Source organism: Ornithorhynchus anatinus, chromosome 7, assembly GCF_004115215.2.
Source record: "Ornithorhynchus anatinus isolate Pmale09 chromosome 7, mOrnAna1.pri.v4, whole genome shotgun sequence".
In the NCBI taxonomy this organism is placed as follows: Eukaryota; Metazoa; Chordata; class Mammalia; order Monotremata; family Ornithorhynchidae; genus Ornithorhynchus; species Ornithorhynchus anatinus.
The window spans coordinates 61,693,002-61,712,121 of NC_041734.1; the positions used below are offsets into that span (position 1 = coordinate 61,693,002).

The following is a 19,120-nucleotide window of genomic DNA, read 5'->3' on the forward strand; positions in this document are numbered from 1 at the left end:
TGCAGCTGTTAAATCCAAGGCCCAGTCTGGTGGCCAGCGAGCCCAGAGCCTGATCCTGTAGCCAGTGAGCCCAGATTCCGGTCATGTGGCCAGCGAGCCCAGAGCCCGGCTCTGTGGCCGGTAAGCCTAGGGCCTGCTCAGAGCTGGACTGATTACTTTGTTTATTCCCTCCCTTGTGATTCCTCTGCCCTCACCTTACTTAGGACGTGGGGCACCCTTTGCCCCAGATCTCTGCATCCCTGCCCAAGGCTTCCATCTCGGAATCTCAAAGCATTTCATTCATTCAGTCATTCATTCAGTAGTATTTATTGAGCACTTACCATGTGCAAAGCACTATACTAAGCACTTGGAAAGTACAGTCCAGCAATAAAGAGAGACAATCCCTGCCCACACCAGGCTTACAGTCTAGAAGGGGGAAGACAGACATCAAAACAAGTAAACAGGCATCAATATAAATAAATAGAGTTATAGATATACACACATCGTTTGTGAAACCTCCCATGTTAGCACGGCTGAGCTCTCCCAGGCTCCAAGGCAAGGGAAGTCAGATCTCTCACGGGTGTGGTACCATGACCTCAGAAACTGGACCTCAGGGAGCCTCCCATTCTCTGCCGCTCTTCCCGACTGGCAGTGCCAGGAATGACTGGGCCTAGGAGCCTAGGGCACTTTGGTCTCTCCCAATCAATCAATCAATCAATGGTATTTCCTGAGGGCTTACTGGGTGCAGAGAGCACTTTACTAATCACTTGAGGGAGTACAATACAGTAGGGTTAAGAGACCCAATCCCAGTCCACAGCTGCTTTAGATGGGGAAAGAAGGTGAGAGGAAGCTCAGGGGAATGGGGTGCGATGAAGGATGGGGAGAGAGTGGACGTGTCCTGTCTTAGGGGGAGGAAAGGGTATTGGGGTCAGCTACTGCCTGATGGGATTCCTGGGACTTCTCCTTCAAGGAGAGGCTGTGGTAAGGGTGGGGGTCATGACTCTCTCCGTGTGCTTTTGTATATGTGTCTGTATGCACACACGTGCGCACATGCAAGGCTTTGCATGCCTCCATCCAGCTCCTCCCACCCTCCAGCACCAGGAGGAAGTGCCCAGGCTCAGGCTGGCAGCTGGGCCGCCCTGGCAGTGCCTGAGAAAGATGAGGCCGGAAGAACAGGCATGGAGCTGGGTGGGATGACTCTCTTCAGAGGTACTAGGCGAGGGTGGGGGGCTTTGCCCAAAGAAGGTTTCCTGTGGGCCTGAGATGGAGATCTCCTCCAAACCTCGCCAGATGGGAGCTGGGCCCTGTTTTGTGGCTCCTCTCTAGAAGCAGCAGGAGAGGCCTGACTGGTAGTTTCTGATCCCCCAAACCGGTCCCTTCCATCCGACCAGTTCACTGTCCCAACTGCACTTAGCCCTTCTCTGCCTGGGAGAATGCCCCCGGGCGGCTCCAAGATGCGCCCTCCCCACCACCGACTTTCATTCAATAGTATTTATTGAGCACTTACTATTTGCAGAGCACTATACTAAGCGCTCGGAATGTACAATGCGGCAACAGATAGAGACACTCCCTGCCCAACAACTGGCTCACAGTCTAAACAGGGGAGACAGACGACAAAACAAAACAAGTAGTCTGGCGTCACTATAGTCAAGATAAATAGAATCATAGATATAGACATATCATTAACAAAATAAATAGAGTAATAAATAATATACACAAATATGCACAAGTGCTGTGGGGATGGGAAGGGGGAAGAGCAGAGGGAGGGAGTGGGCTCAGTCTGGGAGGGCCTCCTGGAGGAGGTGAGCTCTCAGTAGGGCTTTGAAGAGGGGAAGAGAGGTAGTTTGGCAGATATGAAGAGACTCCCTTGCAATTACAAAGTTGGATCTTGATGGTTCCAGGAAACCCTGGTCTTGTAGTTCTAGACTGTAAGCTCCTTGTGGTCAGGGAACGTGTTTAACAACTCTGTTGTACTGTACTCTCCCAAGCACCTAGTACAGTGCTATGTGCACAGTAAGCGCTCAATAAATATCATGGATTGACTGATCATGATGGCAATCTACACATTTTAAGGACACGCTCTGGAGATTACTTTCCCAAACCTTGCCAATGGTGGGCAGGAGTAAATACGCTGGGGCTGAACTGGGAATGGGCTTGGGGGAGGCGGAGGAGAGAGCTAAGAGTATTTTAGTGGTTGTATTTATTGAGCGCCCACTTGGGCAGTGCCTTGTACCAGTCACCTGGGAAATACAGGATAAGGAAGTGACCCGTTTCCTGCCCAAAAGGAGCTTACCCTCCAGAGAAGAGACCACTCTGTTATGTTGGTGGAGGGGAAGTAGCATGACCTTAGTGGAAGGAGTGCAGGCTGGGAGTCAGAGGACCTGGGTTCTAATCCTGACTCTGCCAGGTGTCTTCTGTGTGACCTTGAGTAAATCATCTGTCCCTCAATTTCCTCATCTGTAAAATGGGAATTAAATCCTACTCCCTCCTACTTAGACCCTGAGTCCCTTTGTGTTACAGGGACTGTGTCCAACCTGATTAACTTGTATTTACCCCAGCTCTTGGAAGCACTTAAGTTCCATAAGTAGAATTAGGGGACCTGAGTTCTAATCCTGACTCTGTCATTTGTCTGTCGGTGAACTTGGCGAAGTCACTTCGCTTCTCTGTACCTCAGTGTCCTCATCTGTAAAATGGGGATGAAATGCCTGTTCTTCCTCCCATTAAGATTGTGAGCCTCATTTGGGACAGGAGCTGTGTCTAACCTGATAATCTTGTGTTTACCCCAGGGCTTGACATATAATAAGCACTTAACAAATACCACTACTATTATTATTATTTGGGAGAAATGGGCTCAGGAATCCTTCTTACAGCCATCCTCATTCTGCTGCTGGTGCTGGAGAAACTTAGGTCAAGTATACAGTCCTGCTTTAACTCTTTAATTGCTTGGGGAGGACCATCCTCTTCCCCCACTTCCCCTCCACTGCTTCACTCCAGGCCTAGGATCAGCTGGGCCGTGAACTCCTCTCCCCATCCTGGCACCAGTCAGGAGAAGCCTCTTCCTCTATGGTGCTGGGCCCAGACGGCTCCTCCAGGCTCTGGGGACAAAGGCGATGCTGTGTCCGGCCCTGGGCAGGAGGTTGGCTCACACTGCCGCTCCTGTCCCTGCCTCCAAGTGACCAGACCTCCTTCCTCCCCTCCCTCCACCCCTACGTCCCTCCAACCTGGGAAGTTGGTTCTCTCGAGGGCGCCTTGACAGAAGGCGTCTTGTGTGGGGGGCTGCTGGCAGATGACAGTGAGCTATTCACAGCCTTCTGATGACCAGACTGCCCAGGCACACCCTAGTAAATCCCCCGGGTTTTTTTGTGGCATTTGTTAAGCACTTACTATGTGCCAGGAACTGTACTAAGCACTGGTAGATACAAGCTAACCAGGTTGGATACAGGTCATGTCCCAAATGGAGCTCACAGTCTTCATCCCCATTTACAGATGAGGTAACTGAGGCACAGAGAAGTGAGGTGACTTGACAACAGCAGACAACTGGCAGAGCTGGGATTAGAACTCAAGTCCTTCTGACTCCCAGGCCCCTGTTCTATCCACTAGGCATGCTCCACCCTCAGATCTTCTTCTATAGGGAGAGGGAGGTTCGGGGGGCATCCATTTTGTGGACAGGGTCACCTCCCTGGTTACCCACTTTGGGGTTCCGGGTCCCTTAATGGGATGAAGCTCCATTCCCTCCTGCTGCTCCATTCCCTCTGCCACTTGGGCCTTTGGGGAGTTGAAAACCAGCTGGTGCCCAATCGGCTCGGCTTCTTGAGTTCCTCATATAGTGACCTCGCTTGCCACTGCTTCCCCTCTCCCTGCCCCATTGTCTGCTTGCCCCTCATAGATGGGATCTCACCCCAGCTCCCTCTCAGCTCCAAAAACCCTAGTCCCCCCTCACTCCTGCCCATCCACACTCTAGAGAGAAGCAACATGGCCTAGTGGACAGAGCGTGAGCCTGCGAGTCGGAAGGGCCTGGGTCCTAATCCTGGCTCTGCCACTTGTCTGCTGTGTGACCTCGGGCAAGTCGCTTCAGTTCTCTGTGCCTCAGTTCCCTCATCTGTAAAATGGAGATTAAGACCGTGAGCCCCATGTAGGGCAGAGACTGTACTCAACCAGATTAGCTTGTGTCTACCCCAGCGCTTAGAACAGTGCCTGACACATAATAATCCCTTAAAAATTGCCATCATCATCATTATTATTATTATAAGCAACATGGTGTAGTGAATAGAGCAGGGCCTGGGAGTAAGAAGGACCTGGGTTCTAATCCCTGCTCTGCCACTTGTCTGCTGGGTGACCTTGGTCAAGTCACTTCACCTTTCTGTGCCTCAGATACCTCATCTTTAAAATGGGGATTGAGACTGTGAGCCCCACATGGGACAGGGACTGTGTCCAACTCGATTTGCTTGTATCCACCCCAGTGCTTAGTACAGTGCCTGGCACAAAGTATGGGCTTAACAAATACCATTATTATTATTAGAGAGTGGCTATCAGACTTAGGGGAGGGCAAGGCTGAGACAGGAGCGGGATCTCCTCGTTTGCCTTTGAATTTCTCAGAATCAGACAGGAACCTCAAGCCACCGCCTCTTCTCAGAGTTCCTGGCCAGCTTCAGGCTCCTCGGCCTGCCTGCCACCCCTCCTCTGACCCGGCCCTTCCCGGAGACCGGGCTGGTGATTTACGACGGCTCCCGGTGAATTACTGAAGGGCAAATGGAGAACCCCAAACCCCATAAATACCAGTCACTGACAGCTTTATGGGGTCCTTCCCCTGCCGCCCCCAGCCTTTGGTTTTAGAGTGGGGAGTGACCTGCCCCACCTGGGGACTCGTAAAGGAAATTCAGCCAACCTGGGTTTGGGTACCTAACAATAGCCCTGCTACTCCACTTGTCTATTTTTACCCTTCCTCCCTCCCGGTTATATTTAGCACCTTTTTACAGCTTGGACAGCAGGAGGTGGCAACGACCAGAGAATTTTATGCATTGGAATCGCTCCCTTTAAAACCCTTATGGGGCAGGGAGGGGGTTGGATTTCCAGCTCCTTGGCTTGCAAAGGAGCAATATTTTCCTTGGTTATTTTCCATAGACTTCCAACCCTGGCTCTCTCCTGCCTCTAGCTCTGACCCCCTCGGGTGGCTGAGTGCTGACCCTTTCTCCAGCTTCAGTTTTCCCCACCAGTGAAGAGGGGCTGGTGATTGCCGCCACCTCTTTCTCGAGAGTGAAGATGCCTGTAGGCATATACCTGCGTGGGAGAGAGGAGCCAGAGGGCCACAGAGACACTGGCATCGCCACTTGGCATCCTGCCTTTTGCTGGTGGAATAGCTGAGAGCTCACTGCAAGTGGGAGCGAGCCAGGCGGGGTGGGACCCACGTCTGAGCTCACCCTGAAGCCCTTTTCCTCTCGTCTCTCACCGAGACTCCAGGGGAGTAGATGTCTGGAATCCCGGCCACCACCATCTTTTGGTTATTTCGCGTAATTTTTCAGAGTTCGGCTTCAGGGAGACAGAGAGCCGGGTTTGGAGGCGGCAAAGGAGCAGAGCCACACCAAGCCGGGGAGAGGGGTGTGAGGACAGTGGAACCTGATCGCAAAGCAGAGTGGGCATATTAACTGACCCACAATCCCTTAAACCCGGAGGATGCAGGAGTGACCCGGTTACCATGGTGATAAAATGCAGGCGGATAGCAGGGCTGAGAGCATCAATCTGGAAGAGGCCTTACCTACAGAGGGAGGCGATGATAGGAGCCTTCTCTTTTGTGGGAAACATCGCCAAATAGGTGACCCTCTCCTAAGGGGAGAGGGGCTCTGGGACGTGGCTGAGAAAGAGGAGAGGGACAGACCACTTTTCTATCTAGGGAAATGTAAATAGTGTAATTCTCAGGAATAGGTGCCTGGATCTTTTCGATTATAAGGTTCACAAGAGCCCAGGTGGTGCTTTTATTCTTGTAAATTCACCAAGCACCCCTGTAGAATGCTCTGCACCCAGTGGATATTCATTCATTCATTCAATAGTATTTATTGAGTGCTTACTATGTGCACAGCACTGCACTAAGCGCTTGGAATGTACAAATCGGTAACAGATAGAGACAGTCCCTGCCCTTTGACGGGCTTGCAGTCTAATCGATATAGAGAAGTCACGTTTGTTCTGTTTTGCTCTGCTGTCTGTCTCCCCTGCTTAGACTGTGAGCCCGTTATTGGGCAGGGATTGTCTCTATCTGTTGCCGAATTGTACACTCCCAGCGCTTAGTACAGTGCTCTGCACATAGTAAGCGCTCAATAAATACTATTGAGTGAATGAATGAATGAATGAAAGAGCACAGGCCTGGGAATCAGAGGACCTGAGTTCTAATCCCGGCTCAGCCACTGGTCTGCTGTATGGTCTTGGGCAAGATGTGTTACTTCACTGTGCCTCAGTTTCCTCATCTGCACAATGGAGTTGAAATACCTGTTTTCCCTCCCTCTTCGACTGTGAAACCGCTGTGGAACAGGGACTGTGACTGATCTGATAGTATCCAGTGCTTTGCACAATGCTTGATGCATAGTAAGCATGTAACAAACGCTATTATTAGCAGTAGCACTAGCTGGCATTCAGTAATTATCAATGAGACTCATTTTTGTTGTGGTATTTTAGTGCTTACTGTGTGTCGAAAACTATTTTAAGTGCTAGGGAAGGTACATGTTAATTAGGTCGGACACAGTCCCTCATGGGGCTTACAGTCTAAGTAGGAGGGAAAACAAGTGTTTAATCCCTATTTTACAGTTGAGGAAACAGAGAGTGAAGTGACTTGCCCAAGGTCGCATAGCAAGCAATTGGCAGAGCCGGAATTAGAACCCAGGTCCTCTGACTCCCAGGCCTCTGCTCTCTCCACTAGGCCATGCTGCTTCTCTATATAACAATAAAAATGGAAATTTAATAATAATAGTAATGGTACTCGTTTAGTGCTTACTATGTGCCAAGCTCTGTTGTAAGTGCTGGAATAGATACAAGTCAATCAGTTTGGACACAGTCCCTTCCCCACATGGGGCTCACACGCTTAATCCCCATTTTACAGATGAGGTACCTGAAAATATAATTTAATATATGTACATAGGTGCTGTGGGGTTGAGGGTGGGGCAGATATTAAATGTCCAAAGGTCACAGATCCAAATGCAGAGAAGACATAGAAAGGAGAAGAAGCTGGGGAAAAGAAGGCATAATTGGGGTAGGAATGAGTTGTGGGAGAACCTCAAGGAGCTGAAGAGAGGCTGCAAAGTTTTAACATGACCTAAAAACTAACATACCTGGGGTATAATATAACATATATTATAAATTATTTATACTGTCTGTCTCCCATTCTAGACTATAAACTCGTGGGCAGGGAGCATGTCTGCCAACTCTGTCATATTGTACTCTCCCAAGTGCTTAGTACAGTGCTCTGCACACAGTAAGAGCTCAGTGAAAACCACTGATGATGATGGATGATGGATAAATAAACTCCAAACTTCATCTGGTGGGTGGCGGGCACTCTGAGCTATTAACCCGCGATGCTGAAAATATCTTGGAGGAGTTGTTGCTTGTTCTTGTAAATCAGCCCAAGTGCAGCTCTGAGAGGCCAGGAGAATCCTGGCCAGTCTCAGGAGAGGGATTCAAGGCAAAACAAGTTAGGTTTTAACACTGCACAAGTGCCTGGCATGACCACACCTGGAACGGGGCATGCAGTTCTGGTCAGCACAGGGGGAAATGTTCTAAGGCCCATCCTTAACCATTAGCGAAACTTCAGCCATCACAGCCTCCCAAGGTCCTGCTGCCACCTTTGGAAGCAGAACCCCAGGTTGGGTGGACCAGTGGGCTGACCCAGGAGTGCTGCTGCTTCCGTTCTAACCTGTCCCTCCACTCCCCTGGCTTTGGAGTGGGCAGAGTCTGAGGGAGAGCTGGGATGGGGGAGCAGGAGGGGAGTCGATGGGGTCCTAGCAGTGGGATTGGGGGTCAAGGTGGAGCTGTGAGGGTGGGGCAGGGCAGGAGAGGAGGAAGGTGGGAAAAGAAAGGTGCTTTTGGGGCGGGGCGGTGGGTAGCGGGAGGGGAGATCGCCTCCACAAAGGACCGAGGGGCTCTGGGTTTTGAAGTCAGAAAAACCTGAGGAGAGCAACGGGTCACAGAAGGCCAAGAGTTGGTTCTTCAAATCTGCTGCCTCACGGGGGGGAGTCTGGGTGCAACATGGAGAGGCTCCTGACATGATCCCCTTTTCCCTCTTCCTGCAGCTGCCTCAATCTCCTTCTCAGCCCTCCTGTATCTCACCAGGTAAGAGAGGTGAACTGGCTTGAGTTGTCTGTCTCCGCCTCAACACCCTCAGCCCTCTCCCAGGGTACATGAATGGGGAAGGGAAATCCAGGACAGAATGGAGGCTGACGGTCCTGGTTTTCCTGTTTCCACTACACTCAGGCATGCACACACATAGCACACACACAGCCACACACTCGCTCTCCCACTCTCTCTCCCTAAACTGTAAACTCACTGTGGGCAGGGAATGTGTCTGTTTATTGTTATACTGTACTCTTCCAAGTGATTAGTACAGTGCTCTGCACACAGTCAGCACTCAATACGATTGACTGACTCTCACTCTGTTTCTCTCACTCTGCTCCTCTCCCCCTCCCTCCAGCCCCTGTAGGCTTCGTTGTCCGGGCCCGGATCCATCCCAGGACACCCCCCTCCTTCCCCAACAATGAACAAGATGAAAAACTTTAAGCGCCGCTTCTCCCTGTCGGTGCCCCGAACGGAGACCATCGAGGAGTCCCTGACTGAGTTCGCCGAGCAGATCAACCAGATCAACAACCGGCGAAATGAGGGTAAGAGCAACGCGGGCAGACGGCATCTCCACAGTGCACCTCTCTTTCCCTAGCCTGGACTTAGGTTTCCATGAGGGAAGAGGGAGTGCTGAGGTGGGGAATCTCACACCAAGAAGACGCTCACCCTTCCCCCGCTTTGACCAGTTCCAAAGGCAGATGGGTCCCAAGCTGCCCTGCCGGTCCTGGGCTTGCTCCGCTGGGCCTCCGGTCCTACCCCTCCTCCGAGCTTCTGCCCACCCACTCTCTTCCCTGGGCCAGGACTGACTGTGCCCGAGGCAGCTCAGGGGGAGGGAGCCCTGGGAACTGAGAATTCCTGGGTCCCATGCCAGCTCTGCCACTGTGTTCATCCTCTTCTAAGTCAGGCCTCTCTTCTTCACCTCCTCCCCTCCCCTCCTCTCTCCCAGGCTCTCTGACAATAATGGAATTCACAGAAGGGGCCTTGGGGAGAGAGGGCAAGCCTCTACTCCTCTCGGTCCCGCCAGCTTCCATGAATTGGGGGAGACTTCAATGTTGGGAGGGCTTGAGTCCTGGAGAGAGTTAGGGGGAGGAGCAGGGTAGACCCCCTCCTACCTGCTCCTGCTCCACTCTCCCCTGGCCTCCTTCCCCTCCTCCTCCCCCATCCTTTTGGGAGATCAAAGCCAGTTGGGCCAGGCTGGAGGGAAACCAGAGCTCTGCATGGTTTGTTGGGTGCTCGGTGGACGTGTGACGTACATGAAAGTGGTGGGGCAGGGCTGGGAGTAGGGAGGCATCAGGCCCAAGGAATCTGGACTCCATTAGAAGAGACGCCCCAGGACCCAAGTGCTTACTTCCACAAACATGGCCACCCAGACACAACAGGCATCCCAGTGTCCTGTTCTGTTGAGGTTGGCCCTGCCCTCTAGCTCTTCACTGCCCACTCAGGATGGCGGGCGGTGACTAGAATCTCTAGCTAGATAAAACGAACGTTCGCCAAGCTGCCGATGAAACTCACCTGTGGATTAATGTTTGGCTTAAAAGACCGGTGCTGGACCATTGTCCCTACCGAAGTCCTGTTGCATCATGCATTCGTACAGACCAGCTTACGTACACTAGCGTACTTACGTACACACACCCGCATGCACACACACACACACTCTGGGCACACTTACAAACCATCTTAAAAACCTCCAGTCGTTGCCTATCAACCTCCGCACTAAACAAAAACTTCTCACCCTAGGCTTCAAGGCTCTCCATCACCTTTCCCCCTCCTACCTCTCCTCCCTTATCTCTTTCCACTGCCCACCCCGCACGCTCCGCTCCTCTGCCGCCCACCTCCTCACCGTACCCTATTCTCGCCTATCCCGCCATCGACCCCTGGGCCACGTCCTTCCGTGGTCCCAGAATGCCCTCCCTCCTCACCTCCGCCAAACTAATTCTCTTCCCCTCTTCAAAATCCTACTTAAAGCTCACCTCCTCCAAGAGGCCTTCCCAGACTGAGCTCCCCTTTTCCCTCTGCTCCCTCTACCCCCCCTTTCACCTCTCCGCAGCTAAACACTCTTCCCCCTTTCACTCTGCTCCTCCCCCTCTCCCTTCCCATCCCCTCAGCACTGTACTCGTCCGCTCAACTGTATATATTTTCATTACCCTAATCATTTTGTTAATGAAATGTACATCGCCTTGATTCTGTTTATTTGCTATTGTTTTAATGAGATGTTCATCCCCTCGATTCTATTTATTGCTATTGTTCTTGTCTGTCCGTCTCCCCCGATTAGACTGTCAGCCCGTCAAAGGGCAGGGACTGTCTCTATCTGTTACCGATTTGTCCATTCCAAGCGCTCAGTACAGTGCTCTGCACATAGTAAGCGCTCAATAAATACTATTGAATGAATGAATGAATCTTTGATGGAAAACACAAACACATATATATATATATATACACACACCCTCAGGGCACACCCCTACCCATTCCTGCATTGTACACGCATATAGACAGTCCTTGATGAAAGTGTGTAAATACACACTCTGGGCACACATACAGACCATCCTTGATGAAAGCACAAACACTAACACTCTCACGGCAAACTCCCACCCGTCCCTACATTATGCACCTACATAGAAGGTTCATTCAATAGTATTTACTGAGCGCTTACTATGCGCAGAGCACTGTACTAAGCGCTTGGGATGAACAAGTCGGCAACAGATAGAGACAGTCCCTGCCGTTTGACGGGCTTACAGTCTAATCGGGGGAGACGGACAGACAAGAACAATGTCAAGGTCCCTGATGAAAGTGTACACATACACACGACGCCCCCCAATATCTCCTAGCTATGCCCCGATCTCCAGGTTTCCTTTCTTCCCTCTCTTTTCTCTCCATGCTGAGTGGAAGAGCCTTCTCCTCCGCAGCCCTGCCTGGTCCTCTCCTCTTTCCAGCTGCTTCGCCAGCTCACTGGACCTTGGGCAGAGCTTTTGTTCCCTCAGGAAGTGGGGAGGAACCCTGAGGAGTGCACCGCTCCATCCCTCCCTTCCTGCCAGGGAGGGGGATGAGGCGAAAGAATGGGGAGTAGCTGTTGACTGCTCTCAGGCGCTCAGTACAGTTCTCTGCATCAGTAAATGCTCAATAAATGCCATGGATTGAGGGATGGATTGACTGACCCTGTCTTCCCTCTCAGACCTCGGCCCAGGGCACCTCCAGCTCGGCCGCCTTGGCGGAGACTTCCCACCAGAGCCTAGTGCCACTTCCCCGGCCGAGGGGGGCGGGAGCCGGTCCCCCAAGGCCGTGTACTTCCGCAACCACCAGCAACGCCGTTTCTCCATGGAAGTAAGTGATTTTTCCTGAGGCTTTGGGAATCTGGGAGTGGGACAGTGTCCCGGGATGTGAAGCAGCATGGCCTAGTGGATAGAGCACAGGCCTGGGAGTCAGAAGATCATGGTTTTCTAATCCCGGTTCTGCCACTCATCTGCTGTGTGACCTTGGGCAAGTCACTTCACTTCTCTGTGCCTCAGTTCCCTCATCTGTAAAATAGGGATTAAGAATGTGAACCCTGTGTGGAAGAGGGAGTGTGTCCATCCTGATTATCTTGTATCTACCCCAGCGCTTAGAACAATGCCTCCAGGCTGTAAACTCATTGTGGACAGGGAATGGCACTGTTTATTATTGTACTGTACTTTCCCAAGTGCCGGGAAGCAGCGTGGCTTAGTGGAAAGAGCACGGGCTTGGGAGTCAGAGGACATGGGCTCTAATCTTGATTCTGCCACTTGTCTGCTGTGTGACCTTGGGCAAGTTGCTTAACTTCTCTGTGCCTCAGTTCCCTCATCTGTGAAATGGGGATTAAAACTGTGAGCCCCATGTGGGACAACCTGACTACCTTGTGTCCACCCCAGCGCTTAGAACAGTGCTCGGCACATAGTAAGCGCTTAATAAATACCATAATTATTATTAGTAGTAGTAGTACAGTGCTCTGCACACAGTAAGCATTTGATAAATACAACTGAATAAATGAACATAGTAAGCGCTTCACAAATACCATAAATATTATTATTATTTATGCGGGCATATATGTGCACTAGTGAATTGCCGTGTGCCCTCTGTGTGCCTTCTCAGTTGTCTTGATGTATAGGGGGTTTCCATCACTACTCTGGAAGTCTGCCTGTTTGGGGCTTGGTCTTTACCCTTGTTGGCTTCTGACCAGAGAACCATGCTGAGAGGTTGGCAAGATGGTGGGGCCCAGCAGGAGAGCTGAAAACCAGCTGGCTAGTGTGGGCAGTAAAGGCCTGAGTGACCATTAAGCCAACCGCTTGCCGGTATAATAATAATAATGTTGGTGTTTCTTAAGCACTTACTATGTGCAGAGCACTGTTCTAAGCGCTGGGGTAGATACAGGTTGATCAGGTTGTCCCACGTGAGGCTCACAGTCTTCATCCCCATTTTACAGATGAGGTCACTGAGGCCCAGAGAAGTGAAGTGACTTGCCCACAGTCACACAGCTGCCAGTGGCAGAGCTGGGATTCAAACCCATGACCTCTGACTCCCAAGCCCGGGCTCTTTCCACTGAGCCATGCTGCATGGGGGCCAGGCTGTAGTCGCTTCAGCCCCAAATGGGTACCGCCTTGGAAAACCTTTATATGCCCCATGCCACATAATAATAATAGTGTTGGTATTTGTTAAGCGCTTACTATATGCAGAGCACTGTTCTAAGCGCTGGGGTTAATACAGGGTAATCAGATTGTCCCACGTGAGGCTCACAGTTTTCATCCCCATTTTACAGATGAGGTAACTGAGGCCCAGAGAAGTTAAGTGACTTGCCCACAGTCACACAGCTGACAAGTGGCAGAGCCGGGATTTGAACCCATGATCTCTGACTCCCAAGCCCGGGTTCTTTCCGCTGAGCCACGCTGCTTCCCACATGCTACAACCCTCCCCACCTACTCACTTATTGCACTCCCTGCCCCGACGGGCGTGTGACCGGCAGGGATGGGAGAGGGCAGGTGGTGTTCGCAAACTACCTGCACTAGAGTGGGGAAGTAGTGTGATCTGGTGGAAAGTGCATGGGCCTGGGAGTCAGAGCTTCTGGGTTCTAATCCCGGCTCCATCATTTGTCTGCTGTGTGACCTCAGGCAAGTCACTTAACTTCCCTGGGCCTCAGTTACCTCATCTATAAAATGAGGATTAAAAGTGTGAGCTCCACGTGGGACAACCTGATTATTCTGTATCTATCCCAGCACTTAGAACAGTGCTTGGCACATAGTATGCGCTTAACAAATGCCACAATTATAATCCCAGCCCTGCCATTTGCTGTGTGACTTTGGGCAAGTCACTTCACTTCCCTGTGCCTCAGTTACCTCACCTGTAAAATGGGGATTAAGACTGTGAGTTCCACGTGGGACACGGATTCTGTCCAACCTGATTAGCTTGTATCTACCCCAGCACTCAGAATAATGCCAGTCTCAGAGGAAGTGCTTAACAAATACTATCAAAAAATAAAAAATGGCATGGGAATCAGAGGACCCGGGTTCTAATTCTGGCTCTGCCACTTAACCTGCTGAGACCTTGGGCAAGTCACTTACCTTCTCTTTGCTTTAGTTCCCTCATCTGCAAACTGGGGATTCAACACCTGTTCTCCCTCCTGCTTACACTGCGAGCCAGCCCCATGTGGAATCTGATGATCTTGCATGTACCCCAGCACTTAGTACAGTGCTTGGAACATAAAAAGTGCTTAACCAATACCACAGATATTATTAAAGTGATGTTTCAGGACTGAGGCTCAACCCTCATCCCTGCCAGGAGACTGGTGGCGATGCCTCTCTGTCCTTGTGTGGATGTATGTGGGAAGCAGCATGGCCTAATGGCTAGAGCACAGAGAGAGAAGGACCTGGGTTCTAATCCCTGCTCTGCCCCTTGTCTGCTTTGTGACCTTGGGCAAGTCACTTCACTTCTCTGTGCCTCAGTTATCTCATCTGAAAAATGGGAATTAAGATTGTGAACCCCATGTGGGACCGGGACTGTGTCCAACCTGATTAGCTAGAATCTACCCCAGTGCTTAGAACAGTGCCTGGCACGTAGTAAGCGCTTAACAAGTACCATCATTATTTTTATTATTCGTATATATAGAGGAAAGATGTTGATTTGTGCAGGTGCAATTGAAGCATGTATTTGTGTGAAGCAACTCTCCCAAGTGAGCGTATAAGTGTTTGTGTGGGCAGTCTCGCAGTGGGGCAATGAGTGTCCTGGGGCGGAGGAAAAAGGTGAGGACCTGTTGAGTCCCAGAGTCCTCTGGGTATTTATTTACTGAGTGCCTACTATGTGTAGAGTCATGAGCCCCCCCGCCCCAAATCCACTCTCCTATGACAACTGTATTGTTATTGTACTCTCCCTTGCACCTAGTACAGTGCTCTGCACACAGTAAGCGCTCAATAAATACCAGTGTGCTCTAGTGGAAAGAGCACAGGCTGGGAGTCAGAAGACCTGCGTTCTAATCCCAGCTCTGGCATATGTCTGCTGTGTGGATTTGGGCAAGTCACTCATCTTCTCTGTGCCTCAGTTACCTCCTCTGTAAAATGGGAAATAAATCCTACTCCCGCCTACTTAGAGTGTGAGCCCCTTGTGGGCCAGGGATCATGTCCAACACGATTCAATCGTATCTACACCACTGATGATCACGTAGTGAGCGCTTAAGTACAACAACAATAATAAATTAATTATCGGCACCGATCGACTGCCCCTCCCAGGACCTGAGCAAGCGACTGTCCCTGCCCGCAGACATCCGTCTGCCCCAGGAGTTCCTGCAGAAGCTGCAGCTGGAGAATCCAGAGCTGCTGAAGCCTCTGAGCCGGATGTCTCGCCGGGCATCCCTGGTGAGTGTCCCCCGAGTATCCCACCGCTGCTGCCGAGGGCCGGGCCGCTCCCGCCTGGGGAATATCTCTTCCCGTCCCGTGGAGGAACGCCTCCAAAATTCACCCGATCTCCTTCCCGGGACCTAGGCCCCAGTGCCCTGGACTACAGGACCGAGGCCCTGGGCAATGGGGGAGAGCTGGTGGGAAATGGGGGGAAAGACAGCAGCCCTACCTGTCCTCAGCCCCACCCCTACCTACTTTCGGCCCCACCCATACCCCTTAATCAACGTGGCTCAGTGGAAAGAGGCCGGACTTGGGAGTCAGAAGTCGTGGGTTCTAATGCCGACTCTGCCGCTTGTCAGCTGGGTGACTTTGGCCAAGTCACTTCACTTCTCCGTACCTCAGATCCCTCATCTGTAAATCGGGGATGAAGACTGTGAGGCCCCATGTGGGACATCCTGATCACCTTGTATCCCCCCAGCGCTTAGAACAGTGCTATGCTCATAGTAAGCGCTTAACAAATACAGTCATCATTATTATTATTATTTCCTGTTCTCAGCCCTGCCCACTCTCAGCAGGGTTCCCACCAGCCTCCAGCCCCACCCCCTGCATGCTCCCGGCCCCCTCCCAGCCACGCCCACTCGAAGCCACGCCCACTCCTAGCTCCACCCACGCCCGGTCCTAGCCAGGCCCATTTCTATCTCTGCCCACTCCTGGCTCCACCCATTCCCAGCCCCATCCACTCAGCCCTGCCCACTCCCAGCCCCACCCACTTCGAACTCCACCCACCACAAACCCCACCCACTCCCAGCCCCACCCACACCCAACCACACCCATTCCCAGTCCCACCCACTCCTAGGTCCACCCACTACCAGTCACGTCCACCACAAGCCATGCCCAAATCCTAGCCATGCCCATTCCCGGTCCCATCCATTCCCAGCTCCGCCCACTCCTGGGCAGGCCCAATCCTAGCCACGCCCTTTCCAGTCCCATCCACTCCCAGATCGGCCCACCCCCAGCCACACCCACTCCTAGCTCTGCCCACTCCCAGCCCCACCCACTCCCAGCCACGTCCACTCCTAGCCACACCCATTCCCATCCACTCCCAGCCCTGCCCACTCCCATCCACGTCCACTCCTAGCCACACCCATTCCCAGTCCCATCCACTCCAAACTCCTCCCACTCCCAGCCCTGCCCACTCCTAGCTCCGCCCATTTCCAGCTCTACCCACTCCCCGCCCCGTCCACCCTTAGCCCGGGAGCTTGGGACCCGGCAGGTCCTCCTGTCAGCAGCAGTTAGAACCAGAGAGCTCTCCTGGTTGGAAGGCCGGCTTGTTGACGGGTCTTTCTTTCCTCCCTCTCTTCCCCCCTCCCTCCCTCCACACCCCTTTTCTATTTCTCTCCTCCCCAGTCAGATATTGGCTTTGGAAAACTGGAAACGTACGTGAAACTGGACAAACTAGGGGAGGTAAGAGTCCGTGGGCTCCTGAGGGAAGGAAGTCTTGCCGTCTTCGAAGCCCTACTAAAATCGCATCGCCTCCGGGAAGCCCTCCCTGGCCAATTGCTCATCTCCCTGCTCGATCAAATAATTATCTGTGTGTGCTTATTGCGTCTAAGCACCTGGGAGAGTACAATCCAACAGAGTTGTACAGAAGCGACGGGGCCCGGTGGCTAGAGCATGGGGTTGGGAGTCAGAGATCACGGATTCTAATCCCACCTCTGCCACTTGTCTGCTGGGTGACCTCGGGCAAGTACTTCACTTCTCTGGGCCTCATTTACCTCATCTGGAAAATGGGGATTGAGACTGTGAGCCCCGTGTGGCACCTGATGATCTTGCATCTACCCCAGTGCTTAGAACAGTGCTTGGCACATAGTAAGTGCTTAACAGATGACATAATAATAATAGTAATGATAAAAAAAAAGAGTTGATAGACACGTTCCCTGCCTATTATGAGCTTACAGCCCCATATATTCCTTTCGTACTGCATCCCCCATGCACTTGAGTCTTTTACTCTCTAAGCACTTTGATACTCACCCCACTGCATTTATGGACATAGGCTTATATTCTGCTACTTCCCCTATCCATAATATATTTTAATGTCTATTTCCCCAACTAGACTCCATAAGCTCCTTGATGATGATGATGAATGTGGTATTGTTAAGAGCTTACTATGTGCCAGGCACCGTACTAAGCGCTGGGGTGGATACAAGCAGATCGGGTTGGACACAGTCCCTGTCCCAGGTGGGGCTCATAGTCTCAATCCCCATTTTACAGATGAGGTAGACGAGGCCCAGAGAAGTGAAGTGACTTGTCCAAAGTCAGGCAACAGACAAGTGGCAGAGCCAGAATTAGAACCCATGACCTGACTCCTAGGTCCGGGCTCTATCCAATACACCATGCTGCTTCTCATACCCTCCTTAAGAGTAGGGATAGTGTCTACCAACTCTGTTGCAATGCACTCTCCCAAGTGCTTAGTATAGTGCTCTGCACCTAATAAGCACTCAGTAAATACAATTTTGTGATTAATGAATTAATTAATTGGAATTAGAGGGAAGCGATGGTCCTGGTTGAGCAGTGCCAGTTGGATAGTCTGGAGGGGACACTGATCTAGCCAGTTCATCCTGCCCCTCCTTGGGGTAGGCTTTTTATGGGGTCAGTGTTTCTCTACCTTCCTACCTCCCTCTCCCCAAGATCTCTATTCTTAAAAAAGAACTCAGGGCATCCCCCCTTCAGCCCTTCGGGCCCCTTCCCACCCTGCAGGTTTCATTCCCACAACCCAGGATGGGGGGGTGGGTGGACGTGGAGTCCGGGAGCCGGTGGGAGCCAGACAGAGGCCGTCAAGTGGGAAGAACAAGACTTGAACCCTGCCTGGTGGGGGCGGTTGGGACTGGGGCTCTCGTTCCAGGGCACCTATGCCACTGTCTTCAAAGGGCGCAGCAAGCTGACCGAGAACCTGGTGGCGCTGAAGGAGATCCGGTTGGAGCATGAGGAGGGGGCGCCCTGCACCGCCATCCGAGAGGGTACACGGCCCCCCCAACCCCCTCCTCCCCCATCCCCATCCGTGGGGCCGTCAGGACCTGTGACCTTCCTCCCCTCCATCCGGCCGGGGCGGTCGTGGGGAAGCCAGGGTTGGAGTGGGGCGTTGGGATGGGATGGATTGGTGGAGGCCTTTGGCAGCCGCCCCCCCCACTGACCCAGCGGCCCCTTCCTCAGTGTCCCTGCTGAAGAACTTGAAGCACGCGAACATCGTCACCCTCCACGATCTGATCCACACGGAGCGATCCCTCACCCTCGTCTTTGAATATCTGGTGAGGGGGGAGCGGGGCTGGGGGGAAAGGGCCCAGGAGCCAGCCAGCCCACCCCCGTCCCTTCGCTTCAAGCCAGACCACCCCTCGCATCAAGTAGAGAGAGGCCAGGAGATCCTCAGCTCTCCATCCTGAGGGTTGAGGAGCAGCTGGCTAGGGTAGGAGAGGAGCAGTGTGGCCTGGTGGAATGAACACGGGCCTGGGAGTCAGAAGACCCGAGTTCTATTCCCGGCCCTACCACTGGCCTGATGTGTGACCTTGGGCAAGTCACTTAACTTCCCTGGGCCTCAGATTCCTCGCCTGTAAAGTGGGGATTCAATACTTGTGCTCCCACCCATCTAGACTGTGAGCCTCATATGGGATAGGGACAGTGAACGACCTCATTATTCTGTATTATTTACCCCAACGTTTAGAGAAGCAGCGTGGCTCAGTGGAAAGAGCTCGGGCTTGGGAGTCCGAGGTCATGGGTTCGAATCCCGCCTCTGCCACTTGTCAGCTAAGTGACTGTGGGCAAGTCACTTAACGTCTCTGTGCCTCAGTTACCTCATCTGTAAAATGGGGATTAACTGTGAGCCTCACGTGGGACAACCTGATTACCCTGTATCTACCCCAGCGCTTAGAACAGTGCTCTGCACATAGTAAGCGCTTAACAAATACCAACATTATTATTTAGTACAGGCCACGGCACAAAGA

The 19,120-nt window shown here is 52.2% G+C and overlaps 1 protein-coding gene across 2 annotated transcripts in view; it reads left to right on the plus strand.

Annotated features, from left to right (window-relative positions):
- Positions 1-19,120, plus strand: part of CDK18 (cyclin dependent kinase 18) — a 42,333-nt gene that overhangs the window by 15,980 nt on the left and 7,233 nt on the right. For both annotated transcript variants that reach the window (XM_029069254.2, XM_029069253.2), the window contains exons 2-8: positions 8,250-8,289; positions 8,648-8,834; positions 11,462-11,610; positions 15,018-15,143; positions 16,533-16,589; positions 18,028-18,142; positions 18,336-18,430. In XM_029069254.2, the coding sequence (XP_028925087.1) occupies positions 8,711-8,834; positions 11,462-11,610; positions 15,018-15,143; positions 16,533-16,589; positions 18,028-18,142; positions 18,336-18,430 (666 nt within the window). In that variant the 5' untranslated portion in view covers positions 8,250-8,289; positions 8,648-8,710. The remainder of the gene's footprint in view (positions 1-8,249; positions 8,290-8,647; positions 8,835-11,461; positions 11,611-15,017; positions 15,144-16,532; positions 16,590-18,027; positions 18,143-18,335; positions 18,431-19,120) is intronic.